The sequence below is a fragment of the Chroicocephalus ridibundus genome, chromosome 8 (assembly GCF_963924245.1).
Source record: "Chroicocephalus ridibundus chromosome 8, bChrRid1.1, whole genome shotgun sequence".
In the NCBI taxonomy this organism is placed as follows: Eukaryota; Metazoa; Chordata; class Aves; order Charadriiformes; family Laridae; genus Chroicocephalus; species Chroicocephalus ridibundus.
This window is the reverse complement of record NC_086291.1, coordinates 54,529,978-54,545,139: the sequence shown is the minus strand read 5'-3', so window position 1 is coordinate 54,545,139 and position 15,162 is coordinate 54,529,978. Positions and strand designations below refer to the sequence as shown.

The 15,162-nt window shown below is 45.9% G+C and overlaps 1 protein-coding gene across 3 annotated transcripts in view; it reads right to left on the bottom strand.

Annotated features, from left to right (window-relative positions):
• The window catches only part of TTYH3 (tweety family member 3), a 74,663-nt gene extending 60,071 nt beyond the window's left edge, over positions 1-14,592 (bottom strand). The window contains exon 1 of one of the 3 annotated variants that reach the window (XM_063343078.1): positions 14,323-14,592. In XM_063343078.1, the coding sequence (XP_063199148.1) occupies positions 14,323-14,445 (123 nt within the window). In that variant the 5' untranslated portion in view covers positions 14,446-14,592. The remainder of the gene's footprint in view (positions 1-14,322) is intronic. The other 2 variants (XM_063343076.1, XM_063343077.1) reach the window with 2 other exon arrangements.
• Positions 14,593-15,162: the final 570 nt, after the last annotated feature.

Below are 15,162 nucleotides of genomic sequence, written 5' to 3'. Positions count from 1 at the left end.
CCCGGGACCCTGAAAATTTCTCTGCACTCAAAACACCATCTCCTTAGTCCAAAGATCAGGGTGAAAGAAGTGACAAGATCATATAACCAAGCTCCACAACTCTAACTGCCCTTTTGTTGATTACTGTCTTTTATAGAGCAAGGATTCAGAGATCCGAAGCAAGAGAGACAGACCATCTGACACACTCGGTGAGACGCATGACTAACCCAGCTTGAGCTAGCAGAGCAGGACAGCGTACGTGCCTGGAATGCAAAACCCCTCTTGGAAGCCTATTTACCAGGGGCACAAGGATTGGGGGTTATCTGGGTGCTGCCTGGAAGTTAAATACAGGACAGCTAAGCGTGCAGCATAAATAACCTAAAGACCGCACTCCCTGCAAGCAACTGGGAATCAAACAAGACGCTTTCCTACCTACTGAGACCCCACTCAGCAACACTGGAGGAGCTTTAGATCTTTAAAGCCAGGACTGTACAGGGAGCCAGCGCCCCAAGTACAGCACTGACGCTCACACGCAGCAGCTAGCACCATTCGCCCAACTGATGGCATGTATCTACGCATGCGTGCCTCTGAGGTCTTGCCAGCACAGCTTCAGCCATCAAGACCCTGATCTAGATCAGGAGATACAGAAATATTGCAGTAGAATCCAAAGAGCCCTTGCACAATCCAAACCACAGCTGCACCAAGAACAAGATTCTTATCCCAGTATAGTTAATGTTTTGAGTACAAGAGGAATACATAGCTTGACGTTAACATCAGACTGTGCACCATGTAATACTTCTGACTGCAGCATTAGAACAACGCTGCGGTTCTGCTGCACAGGTGTCCTAACAGAAAAAAAAAAAAATATTCTTGCTGAGGACTACAGCGTAGTTTCCAGAAGCTCTCAGCCCTTTTTATAGTTAGCCTGCGTTCATAGCACATGGGAGAGACCATGCACTGACCAAGGTCCGAGTGTAGCTACACTGAAAATACTCAGGATCTCTGTTTTCCCAGGAGACATAATCAGTGATTTGTTGGAAGGCAATAGCATGTCAAAGGCTAGCTGAGGACATCCCCAAGGACGAAAGTCTTGTAGGACTAGTTTTAGTATCAAAGAAGTGGCGGCGTAAGTGTTTGTGAGTAGGAAGTAAAGAACTAAATAGCTGGTGGATCCCATCTGAAGGCGCAGTTGTCAGAAAGAAAACTTGGCATTCACTACATCAGACATCAAGCAGCAAATTCCACTTTGGAAGGGAAAAGAAATACAGACATGCCTGGTTTGCACCCAAACTTCAATGAGCATTTGAGGCCTATCCTTGAAACTGGTTCTTTCTTAGGAACCTTAGATTTCATTTATTGCATCAAGTCATCAAGATCACTCTTACGGAAGCCAGCACAAGCAAACCAAACCTAATAATTAAGTTGGTGCTGAAAGTCCTGCCCATCAGTTATACCTGCAGAACTACATTTCACCTGTTGGATATGCCACTGCTGTGGTACAAGGGGCACATCTCCTCCCAGGCTAAAGCGTAGCTGACATCATCAGAAGACAATTCAGATCTACCCACCAAACAAACTTGGATCTGCAGTCCTCTTCAGCACTGGGAACACATCAAGAGATGGGTCAGTCACGGACAGAAGAAGCAATAGCTAGCAACTAGCTATTAAATGAATTTAGAAGAGGTAATACGATGAGCAGCAGTCTCTCAGAGCAACTTTATCTTGAAAACAAAATTAACAGCGATGAAATACTACAGCAGCCAACTGAATTTTAATAGCTGCAGCAAAATCCACGCAAACATCAAAAAGGTTGAAAGGGCACGGGAGCAAGACATACATGTGACCCAGCATGCAGTTGCTTCGGTAAGTATTTCAGACTTAAGATAGGACTGCACAGACAAGAAGAATTAACATGCCAAATGGGGATTAGGGTAACAAGATCCCCATACCTTCTCAGCATCTTCTGCTGGGAGCAGAGGCAAGTTCACAGCTTGTCCTTTCCTCCTTCTCCCATAATCTCCACATCGCCCAAGGCGAAAGCTAAGCTGCACTAATAAAAACAGCACAGCTAGCGTAAACTGTCCAACCTTGTTATTTACACCTCAGCAGAACGCTCCCAGCATCTACTATCACTCACACAGCTTCTCCAAGAGCCGCCTGCTAACGCACAGGCATTGGAAGCGCATCCCAGAGTACCGCTTGTCCACATGGAGAATTTTGTCAACAGCACTGGGCATATTTTATATTCATCACCTTCAGTTTACCCTTTAATATTAAAGCATTTAAAATGCTTTTGAAGAGCTTGTGTTTGAAGAGCTTTTAACTTGCAACAGGTCAAGCTGAAAAAGCTCGAAAAACAACCACTGCAGTGATCAAGAGGTTCACTGTTAGAGCACTCAACCTGCCCCAGAACAAGGTCCCTGAGGCCAGCCAAGAACGTTACCAGCATCTTTACCTGGCTGTACTTATGAGAACGAAAGGCTATTTTAACCTTGTCAATTTGTCGCTCCCACTAATTTGTCTACTCACATTGATGCGACATCTGTTGTCTAACCTGTAAAAATTTTGGATATATATACCTATATAACGAATGGCCAGTGATCCAGTGTATTTGACCTCAGAGACCAGGGATGAAACCCTGTCCTACCCAAGCTCTATGCACTTCTCAGTCTCGTAAGCCAAGAATAACTCAGACTGCGTGGGTAGAAGACGATAAGGACAAACAGAAGACATCGGTCACATTCTGAAATACTAAAAGGCACACAGGAAGTGTTGTACAGTGCTTTTAAAATAGCACTCTCATCCGAAGTAAAGACTTCTGTTTAGCTACAGAAGTGTCAAGCAAATCATTCCATCCTCACTGGATGTGCTATCTGTGCTTTCCACTAAATCCAGACAGAAAAAGACCCAAAACACAGCTGATCCATTTTTTCCTGCCACCTACTACAACTGAAACGGTTTCCCTCTTAAGGGAGCATGAACATTAATACTTGCCATTGACTAGAAGTACCTCTAACCTAGTCTTGGGCAATAGCCCCCATTTACTCAAGTCCAAGGCTTTCAGTCTAACCTTACTCAAGTTCAAATCCTAAGAAAAGCAAACCTATCTTTTTAAGGATATCTATCTAAGCCCAGCTAGCTCCGTCCCTAGCCTTTTCCTAGGTCTGTGACTTTCGGTATTGCTTACACTTGACAGCCTGTCAGTCCAAAGCTAAACGGAGATCATGTTTTCAGGGTCTACCATTGCATTCACAGTGATCCTAGCTACAAGTAGAGTTGCAGTAGTGTAGAAATAACAAGTTCTTCCCTGAAGTCCTTTTAGCCTTCCTGCTACTTCTCCTTCTGAAAAGAAAAAAAAAAAGGCAAAAAAAAAGCACAAGTACTTCAAAGATACCAGAAGTAGCACAAACTTCTCTCAGAAGACCCTAGTCATCTGTTGTCAGGGGTCACCAAATTAGTTCTGAAAATTACCTTCCTTCATATTTCAGAAACAAGAAGAGATTACAAAATAATGGAAGTTTACTATTGATTCTTTCCCCCAGAAGACCCCAAAAAAAGGAAGCTGGTACTTTTTTGTTGTAAAACACTCAACCATTCCCTAACTTCCAAACAGCAAAACGGGCACTGTTTGCAAAGCCTGCAAGTGCTCCTGTTACACTTTTATTCCAAAAGTACAATTCCCTCAGGTGCTGAAGTTAAGAAAAGGTGTTTGCGTAACTTTTCAATAGATTCTCCTTCCTCTTTTCTCTCCTTGAAAGTTACATTATTACACCTCAAAAGGAAAAAAAAAAATAAATAAATTATAAGCATAACAACTCCACCCTTTCCTCCAAGTTCAACCCCACGAGGCAAGATTCAGCCAGAGGTCACCACCGCACACTCTCAGCTACTTCCTCCATTTCTATGCCCTTCCACATTCCTCACCAAAACCCAAACCAAGTCAGAGCTCGCCACAGCGGCATTGGCCAGAAATCCATGATTTCTGCAACTGGTGCAGCACAGCTTATTACAGCTGCAAATGTTCCTAGGGTCTGATAATTATAAGCCCATGGCTGGGTGTCTAATTAAAGGAGGAATGAATTAATGAGTTTTACCAAAGGCTTTTGAGTCACCATTATAATTCTCACCCTTAATCGGCAGCAGGACACTCAAAGGACAGCGTGAGCAAGATGAAGAGCAGGGAGGGGGGATAAACCACCCCCAGCTGATGCTTCCCCCATCACGTTCTTCTCCAACATGTCACTGTCATTCAGATCCCAACAGCCAGATCAAGCCCAGCAGGAAAATGCCTGGGCCCTTTTGGACAGCTGAATACAAAAACGCTTCCTGAAGCGGTCACAAAGCACACACCAGCCTTTGAATGCCGAGGAGCAGGGAGATGCTGGGCGAGAGGCTCTGCCGAGCGCTGACTCCACCGCTTTCATTCATCCCCAGCCCCAGCCCCCACCCAGCGCTGACAATTACAGTTCAGTCTCAGGCTCCCAAGGAGGCAGAAATTGAAAACACGTTTTCATTGAAGCACAGCTTGAATTTCATGAATTCCATTACTCTCGACTTTCTCAGCATTTCCTGGAGTGAATACTGTAAAACAAGAGAGAAAGGGGGCGGGGGGGCCGTATATGTGAGGCAGCAATCGTATGCTGCCCCTCTGACCATGACAGTCCGAGAAGAGGCTAGAGAGGCCCTGGCAGCGAGGAAACAACATAAAGGGCTATTCCTAAACTGAAACAAATAAGTATATGCTAAACATAAATTTAGGGAGGAAGGAAAGTACCAAACTGCCAGAGGCCTGGGAACAGTAACATCATCCGTTACAACTAGCACTTAAGTAGCAAGGCTACAGGCACAGCCCAGATGAAAAGCATTACAGTGTCCGCCATGCAACAGAGAGCATCTCTTTGGCAGGCTGAAAAAAAGAATCTTAGCTGCTATAGCAAGCCTCAGAATTACCAGTTTACCAGCTACCGGAACCTGAGCACACTGTTAAACTGCAAGAAAGCTGACCCCAAGAAAACGGCATGAAGTACGGTGAGGTCATACTCTGCCCCTCCGCATTATTCAGAAATCTACTATTCAACACTAAAGCAATTATAATCAGAGAAAACAGGTAGTACCAAGCAATGCGCCTTCCCCCCCCCCCCCCGCCCCACGTACAGTTGTAACCCAATCAACTTTGGGATCATTCAGGTTTGCTAATTAACACCCTATGGATAGCTTTGATACCATTACCAATACCCTGAAGGGTTCCCTTCACAGACACCCTCTCCCCTCTCTCCCCCCCAGCTCCCAAGGAGCATTACATCATCTACGGCACTGAGTCCTCCTTGTAACAGACACTATTATGCAAGTGAAGTGCCTCCATTTGGATTTTGGTGTTATTTTGAATTTCAGTGTTGAATAGGCAGCTTGTTTAAATTCTCTGCATGAACGGCAGCATTTTACAGACTCAAAAGGGTGTCCATGCACAGACACCAACACTGGCATAACAACGCGTCTGAATGTGTTATACATTTGTGAAACATCCATTCCCCACATTCCCGTTTCCCCTTGTCCAGGAATAAGTCCAGCATTGTTAGGACTGATTAGCAATATCTTTCATCCCTAATTTCACACTACAAAAGACTTTCATGCATATGCACGTGTGGCACCATTCTGAGGCATATCAGCCAGAAAAAGCATTTAGCACTGACCAAGGAAATCACAATCTGAGGGTGCAGCTCCAGTCTGCGTGAGGGTGAAGGGGAGCGTCAGCTCTTTCCCCTGGCTGGTTTCAACGCTGCTCTTGCTATTCACCAAAAAAACCCGCTCATTTGTTAAAATCGTAACTTAAGTCTGGCACACGTTGTATCTGCTGAAGCAAGCAACCTGATAACCATGTGAAAGCCTACATTATTATAAATGTTACCCTCATATCCAAGTGCTTAGAGAAGGGAATCAGTACAAGCATCATGGCTGAGTTACACCGACTGCCGTGTCCATGGATTGCACACTAAACTACTTTTTTTTTTTTCCTTTTTAGCAAGAGAATGGCCTTGCAGCCTTAAGCACAGAAATGACTACTTTGCAAGAACATGCACACTTGTGGCTTACCAAACCCTAAAGCTCACAATTATATGGATCACACTGAAAAACTACAAGCAGCTCATTACCCAGAAATCTAAAAAAAAAAAATAAAAAAAAAAATTTGAAATTAAAGCCTTTGCAGCATGAAAGTGCACTGTGTTTTGCTCTTTCCTAGTCCATCTAATATGAAAAAAATAAAAAAGAAATAGCATCAACATGGCACTGCCCCACAGTGACTATTTGCTAGATACCTGCAGACCCTTTCACCATGCAGCAAAAGTTATTTCTGATTTGGGGATAAACATAATCAATTTCTAGTTTTTCACCACTGCATTACAACCAACAGCCTCAGCCACTCCTTGAAGTGGAGGAAAGGGAAGGATTTCTAACAGTGATGGCTTTTTTCTTTTTTTAGACTGTCTTCTGAGTGCACCCCCAGGACTAAAAATCTTGCATGAACTTGGATCCTCCTTGATTTTAGGTCATCTGTCTTGTTAATCATCATCAGCTAAGACAAAGAGCTAGTAGGATGACATACCCAGAAAGTACAAACAGCCTTGCTGAGAGAGGAGCAGGGTTACCAGGTTTTGTTTTTGTTATTATTATCATCATTAGAGACAACTCTCCAGTATATATCAGTATGACCCTGAGTGTTCTGAGTCTTATCCATGTCTTAAAAGTGAGAATTAAAGTTCAGTACAGAAAGTAATCCTGATATATTCCAAAATTACTCAAGTCTCAAATGAATCTTAGAGCAAATAAATTCCCAGACATCACGTCCCTTCCCCCAGCTATGGGAATTACATTCAGTTGAAAAACAGCCAAGTTCTCCTACCCACTCCAGGGCAATGGGAAATCTCAACGTAACTGGTGGAAAGTTTACTACTAAAAGATAAAGCAGAAAGAAGAGGAGAATTGACAGTCATCAAGAGGTTAGTTGCTGACTCCCCTCCACCTCAAGAATTGAGTGAGCTTACTCAGTGCTTGCTTGCAGCCACCCAAACGTACTCACTTGACATCAAAGAACATAAAAGAATGAAGCACCAGCCATCCCTGCTTAGTCTTCAGCATCCTTACAGGTACAGAACTGTCCCCAGAAAGGAGTCACACAGAGCTGGCCGGGCAAGCTCTGCCACAACACAGTCTTACCACATCAACACAAATAGCACGAACCATCGATTCTGGACTTCACCCTTTCCACCAGTAAGTGTGCTGGTGGGGGAAAAGGGTGGGGGAGAAGAGGTGTAAAATTAGTCTTGCCCTAGAAGAAAAAGGAGAAAGAAAAGAAGAAGAAAAAGGGAAAAAAAATAGAGGGGAAAAAAAAGAAGAGAGAAATGCCAAGGGACTGGAGAGTGCTTGTCCCTCCAACTGTCTGTTCTGAAAACACATATGTCAAGAAACCTGATGTGATGAAGGCCCATAACTTCTGTCTATCTCACTCTCAATAGACAGATTTTTGTTTACAGGTTCAAAAATAAATCTAATCCCAAAATACAAGTCAGAGATCAAGACGACTTGTGGCACATTTCCTTAATCCACATTCAAAACCTTGGGATTAAGTCAGAGGAAAGCACCTGACTTCCCACCTTTAATCTCCAGAGTCATGCCTAATGGGATATGTTCTTCGGGGTGAGAATTTCTCACTTTCCCTAATAATGAAAAATAAGGAGCACTAAAAATCCACACCAACAACTGCTTGAAACACGGCTTGTTTTATTGGATCAACATTTAAACAAAGGCTCTTTGTTAACCTGAAGAGCGTGGATTTTTCTCTGCTCAAAAAGGCATTAAGAATTGAGGGGAAGACAAAAAAAGAATAAAAGGGAAGAGATGGTAAGACTGAACTGATTTTGATTAGACCTTTCTCCAGAATCCTAGTGATCAGCCTTTGCAGCTGGACATCAAGATAAACTTCCTAAGTAGCTACATCATTTTGGTGGCAAAGTGAAGGTTTGAGACTCTCATCTGCATTCTCAATTCCTGTTTAGACTCCCTTTTCCCAAAGCAAATGCGAAATTTGGTTTATGAACGTCAGCTCCTCCAAACGGATAAACACTCGTGCGCGTGAAGGTAACCACAACACATAGGCAGCGCTCAGAGGAGGCAGATGCATTACACGAGATTTACTTTGTAAGTACTTAAATCCAGACCAGGAGACATAAACTGTTACACTCGGTAGGAAAAAAAAAAAATAAGGATTTTCAAGAGTACAAATGTCTTGGTGCAGCAGCACTAAGGTACCAGTGTCTGTCCGCTACCTGACCAGACTAATGCTTTTAACTCTGGTTCTACTCTTCCAGCTAAGACCAGCATGATACCTTCAGAACACCACATGCAGCATAGAGGTCTCCTAAGACTGGGAAACTCACCAGTGCTGGCAAAAGCATCTTCTCTGTGCAGTATTAATACTTTTAGGATTCTACCCAGATGAAGCAAGTATGGTTTACATCTTTGCACACTCACTTGCGTCTCCTTCCCTCCTCCCTCCACAACGTGTTTCGCATTTGTCCAAGTCACCTTTTACCCCTCTGTGCGTACTTTGGTCTGCTAAAACCATACGTTCAGAACAGTTACTTTTTTTGACTAGAGGAAGGTAATCTACAGTCAGGGTTTCCAGAAACTGTCAGTTCTCAGGAGACCATCTCAAAACGGAGCAGCACAGCATGGGTCAGCAAAAAAGTAAGGCTGCAGACAGAAAGCTGGCAAAGGTTGACTTTTTTCACCCTGTCTGTATACCATATGCTGCTGCATGACTGGATTTATGGTCAGCAGAAACCACTGCATGTCTACCTTTGGTAAAACCCGGCCATCAAAAATTGTCTTGATTCTACGTTTTTGGTTATTCACTATGCTGCAGATCCCTAGTAAAGGCTCTTCCAGATTAAATACACAACAGAGGAGTCAGACTACAGCACCAATGTGCTGATGAGAGGTATTACTGCATGGTTACTCATGCAACCAAAACTGATGAGTAAAGGGAAGAGGGGATTTACCATCAGTTCTTAAAAACCTAAAAGCAACTTCAGTTTAATTAGAAAACATTGGATTCTACTAACCAGGATCACCTAGCCTTTCTGGAAATGTGAGCAAACTAGTGCTAGAGCAGGATAGCTGATCAGACCTTGGAACTGGTCCATCTATTCTTGAAAGAAACTTTCAGTCTAACTCCTTTAAGAAAGGCACATTACCCTCTGACTTTGAGCCAACTAGACAAGAACACGTCATCCAACTTGACTAATACACATGTTTCCAATTTACAGAAAGGCTCTTGATTTCAGAATTGAAATAAGATGCCAGTACAGTAGAGGAAGTTCTAAAACAATCTCTCTAATCCAAGTTTTTTGGCAGTTTAGGCTCCATCGTGTTTTTCCAGCCAAGATATGCTTCCAAAGATGACATTAGCTGTTTTGTGTAGGGAAACAGCCTCACAGAGCCAGAAAGTACCTGACAGAATTAATTCCTTACTGAACCTTTGCCTACAGGTTCAAACACACATGCCTTGGATTAGAGTCCGCAAGCCAAGAAGTGGGAAGCATCGTTGGGCTTACACAGCACCTTTCACTGCTGGATCCCCCCTCAACACACATACAGGAGTAGAAAAAGAATGTTACAACACAAAAGCACCGATAGATGTATGACAGGAAACTCCTGGGTGACAACACTAAAGAGCCCACCTCAAAACCAAGGACTAGAGCATACTCCTTATCAATGCTTCCTTTAGCGTGGTTCCGCATCTTAATTGGTGTGAATCAATCATCCAGTCTTTTTTCCAAAGCACATACTGTTGCCATTACACCTACTATCTGTGCATTTGCAGTTCTGACTCTCACAGAAAAAGCAAGAGTGGTGCAAGGAAAGAGTTTCAAAGATGCTAGAGAATTTTGCTTTATTCTAGCCTGATTCACACATAACCCATATGTTTACACAGATTCAGGTCAACATTGCCACTTTCTAACAACCAGGGAAAAGCAGAAATTCAAGTCAAGGTGGTCTGTAGCTTAGCTTTTACAGCCCTCTTTTCTTCTTCACTGTCTCTAGGACACTTCTCAGCACCCAGCGAGACTTAAGAGCTACAATAAAGCATTGTACTTTGACTCTTTTTCTGTCATTACCAAAGACACCCTGTCTCAGGCAGATATCCCATTGCCTGTTGTCGTGAGTATTAAAAAGCTATTCAGCTTTTCTACTTCTTTCCAGCATGTAACCTCCACACTACCTCAAGGCTCTCAACCAACTCTACCCTGAGAAATAAAGCAAAGTCAAAGCCATGCAACTAAGTCAGTCACAAGTAGGAGTACTTACATTACTAAATAGATTAAATTAGTGAGAGCAGCAGTCTCAGGACCATCTTACTGCTCTGATTAACTGAATTGGAAAGTAAGTGGACAGTACTGGTAAGATCATCATCATTTGTTCAGCAGCAAAAGGCACACAGACCAGAACTGGCTTTAGCATCATGCTGTCAGAAGGAACACGAGCTTTGCTCCATTTTTACATTCCCTTCACTCCAGAGTTTGTGACTCACTACGCAATGAAAAGGCTTTGCAGAGCACTGCAGTATGACTCAGATGAGAATACAGCCAGAACAAAACTGTTCATATCAAGATATCTTCAACCCCAATGATTCATGGGAGGATGAGGTTTGATTAGAACTGGTCTGATAAGATCCTCTGTAGGGATGACTCTATGGAGCAAGTCCTGCAAGGAGCACATGAAGGCAGCTCTGACAGGACTCACCAGCATGCCAGAAACCCTGGAGAAGAAGGATCACAACCCCAGCCTATTCTACACTGAAGCTCACCTCCATTCCCCCAGAAAAAGGAATAAGTAGCTGTACTGCCGTCCACAGCTTGTCATGATGGAAGCAAAACATCTGAAGGACATATGTATACACATACATTTTTAAACAATCAAGTCCAGAGGGAAGGGATCTGTTCTGCTCCTCCACACTTGCACACACTGTTCTAACCTCATGCAACAAGATACGCTGTGGGAGAAGATAAGAAGTAAGTAATGCCAAGAGAGAGCATTTTAGAGACAGATTCAGGTGAAGAAGGTACGCAGCCAAAACCCGCAGCTGCATTGATCTCAGCCCTTGGCAACAACATTGCCATAAGTATTTCTCATGCTTTCAGACAAAAGGAGGAAGCTCCTGTAGGTTGGTACACAATGGACTCAGCCGCCTTGAGAGAGGCCAGTGCACAGTGGGTGTCCCTGCTGCTCTGACGAAAAGGATTACATGGGACAGAACAGCATAACTAGCCATTAGATCTAAGTCCTTCCAGATATTCTCCATCATGCAGGGTCCCATAAGACACAACAAAGACCTAGACTTCAAAGACCGGCAGTATGTGCTTATCTACAAGCTACACCATATTTAGAGAGGTTTCAGGGGACAAAAGCATGTGTGCTGCTTCAGCGCAATAGTGGCTTGCGCTTTACAGTAATCCTTGCTAGGTAGAGGTGGAAAGCCTGTTAAATCAGCGGCCTCCTCACCTGCAGGAGCACATGGCACTGCAACAAGTGACGTGACAGCACTCAAATCCACGCCACTGTATTTCACTTTTGGTTGAAATGGGATGTTCAGTTGATGCACAAGTTCAAAGCCTATCATCAAAACATGAGTACACAAAAAAGGTAGGTCTTTACAAAGAGGTTACCAAAGGAAACAGTTTTATAAGGAAAGCAATGTTTTCCCTTGGTCACGGGCTGTGAAATCTTTTCTAGAGAAGCTGTGAAGAATCAGAAAGGGTACACTGCTTCCTTCCTCCTAACAAGTCAGAATGAGAAAGGACGCTGAGCCTTGCTCGTTGCCTATTTATGACAACAGTCTAGCTACCTGATGACTTGAAGTCATGGAAACTTTAAAGGTATTTTCAGTTTAGTAAAGGTAATCCTTCCTTACTGCAGCTAGGGACACTCTGCCCTCTCCCATCCCCATAAACTCCCAGCTAGCATCCCCCACTGACCTCTCTTCAGCCACTGGAGAGCTCAAAGGCAGCGTGCAGTTTATCAGTTTATACTTAAGAACCAGGGTATCAACCACTAATAGAACAGAAAACAAAAATACACAGAATTTGTGCCAATGAGACCTACAAAGAAAAGAAAAATATGCAGAATTTAAATAAAAAAAAAAAAAAGAAAAAACCCCACGGACTTTCTTATTTCCAGGACTTATACAATCTTGCCTGCTAAATGCGAAAGGTTCCTGAAGAAAAGGGGAGACTATGCCAGCACTGGCTGCAAACAGAGCAAGAGATGCAAATTCATAACAAAGCTAACTGACAAAAATGAGAATTCAAACCAAAAGGCCTTCAGAACAATTTAAAGCATGAGAGAACACTTAGCATTACAGTTCCTACTCCTGGATTAAGTTTCCCCGTTTCACTGCATTAGAATTAATCTACGTGGCTGCGAACTCCAGAGCCAACTTGCAGAGCCACAGCAGCTTCGTTATGTAAGGGACGACACCGATAACACGGGCTGCGTTACTGGAGCCTTCTTCCTATCCCTCACTGATGCCAAAACCAGCAATGCTGCTGCCGCCCAAATAATTTTCTTGGTGACAGACACTTCAGTAATCCAGACATTTGAGTTTGGATTTGGTAAGACCTTTTTTTGCGAACTGATGTTAAGACTTAAAAGGCCATCACTGCTGTGCAAGAAGTCCCTAATATAATCAAGGGAGGGGAGGCAGCTACACAGGAGGAGAACAGCAGGAGCCTTTAAGTCGGAATATGATTACTGTAGAAAAATTATCTGACAAATGAACACAACCCCAGACTGTTGCGAGGAATGCTTTTAAGCAATTTAAGTGAAAAACAGTACATCTGCTGTCTATTCAGAGGTCAACGAGTGCTTGTTTCATGATAACACGCTCCCAAGAACATCCTTCCATGAACTCTTAACTTCTGATCTCGAGCATCTCATATCCCTTGTTTTAAAGGCAGCTACCCTCTGAGGTCATGGAAACACAGCTAAGCTGCTGTGCAGTGTTACATCTGTGTGTGGCCATCTTGAACTGTGCTAAGGCACGGGAACTAAAACAAATTAACAAATTGAAGACCCAAACACAAAAGTTAAGTCAAAAGTCTGTTTTGTTTACTGGTTTAAAGACGATACTTTGCATCCACCCATTGCTCTTTCAATACATCTCTCACGTTTTGCTCTAGCTTCAGCCCACAGATCTGTTCATCTCTTTAAAACAAAAAGCCAAAACGTACTGCTTTCTAAAGTATTTCTAATACCTTTTACTTCTAGGACAAATGAGAACCATTTAGATGCCCTAGCCTTTCCGCCTGCGTGCACGATAGCAGGCTGCATATATAGGACACTGCAAGTATGTTCAGAAAAGCAAAATGGTGTTTTCAAAACCAGAGACCGTGGCAAAATGAGGCAGCAGAGTCACTGCAGCTCTGTTCCAAGATGACAGCAGAGAACACAGATGTTAGGGCACACAGATTCACTCCACAATCATTTTAATTACATGCCTAGCCAACCAAGCACAGGATACAGACTAAGCAGCATTAAAAAAAAAAAAAAGAAAAAGAGAAAAAGCGTCACACAAGTATTCCGCGAGCATCTTCCCGTGCACTTGATGCTAACGCCGCTCATGCATTAAGTCATCCGTTTTCCAGCAGGCAGTTGGTCGCTTTTGGAAAGGCACTGCCGGCCTCTCCGCAGGTCGGGGCTGTGCGGGGCTGGCTGGCGGTGGCAGTGCGGGGTGGCAGGATGGCTGGCGGCGGCACAGGGCTGGCTGGCGGTGGTGGTGCGTGGATGGCCGGCAGCGCAGTTACCACCAGCGATGAGGGGTTATGACCCGGCCAGGGGCGTCAGACCGAGCCGGTCCCTTCATCCAGTGCCCGCTTGCGACAGCTGGGCACCTGGTGAGGGCACCTGGCCAGGGCCACCTCCTGCCTCCCCTTCCGGGGGACCACCTCACCTTCTCCCAGGAAGAACTTGGCCTTCCAGCAAGCTGCCCACCCCGCCGGAGGGTGATGGCCTCCTGCCTCCCCCGACCCAGCAGGGAGGCAGCCCCCACCTGCCCCTGGTGGGGCGGACACACACCACACGGGGCAGGGGAGACATGGCCCCCACAGACGCCCACCCCAGGAGCCCCAGACGGGGCCGGGCCCCCCCCTCCACACCTCCCGGGCGGGCCGAGCCCCCTGCCCCGCACAGCCCACGGCTGTGGAGCCACCCCCCGCCCACCCTGCGAGGAGTCCCCCCTCAGGACACGGCCCCCCGCACACACCCCCCAACCCCCGTGCGGGGACCCACCTGCTGGTACTCGGCGTCGTGCGGTCGGAAGTCGGCGGCGGTGAGCTCCCAGCGCAGGCTGAGGTGCGGCAGGCGGTGCAGCAGGCTCACCCACCAGGGCGGCGAGTAGCTGACGCCCGCCATGCCGAGCCGAGCCTCTCACCTCACCTCACCTCACCTCACCTCACCCCGACCCGCCGGCCATGGAGCTGCTCGCTCGGCTGCCTCCTTCCTTCCTTCCCTCCTCACCCGCGGCCCCGCATGGCCGGCACCCCCCGCCTCCTCCGCCTCCCTCCCGCCGCGCCGCTCGCTCCCTCTTTGTTCGCCGAGAGGCTCCACCGCCTCCGCGCCCGGCGCCGCCCGCCCGCTCCCATTGGCGCCGCCGCCGCCCGCCCCGCCCCGCCCGCCGCGGGCCCTCAGGCCTCCCCCGGACCCTCGGGGCTCCCCCGGGCCCTGGCCTCAGGCGGCCGCCGGGCCCTGCCGGGTCGCCCTGCGTCCTCCTGGGTGCCCCGGCGCGCCCGGGTCGCCCAGCCTTCAGCAGCACCGCAGGCTGGTGCGGTAACATGGTGCCTGGGTGTGCGGACGCGGGTGGCAGAGGGTGGACGTCCCACAGCCGGCATCAGCGGGCGTCCCCTTAGAAGCATAGAATGGTCTAGGTCGGAAGGGACCTTTCAGATCTCCTTGTCCAACCATCAACATAACACTGACAAAAAACACACTAAACCATGTCCCTCAGCACCATGTCTGCGTGTATTCTGAATACCTCCAGGGATGGCAACTCAACCACTGCCCTGGGCAGCCTGTTCCAATGCTTAATAACCCTTTCAGTGTAAAAATTTGTTCCTAATATCCATCCTAAAC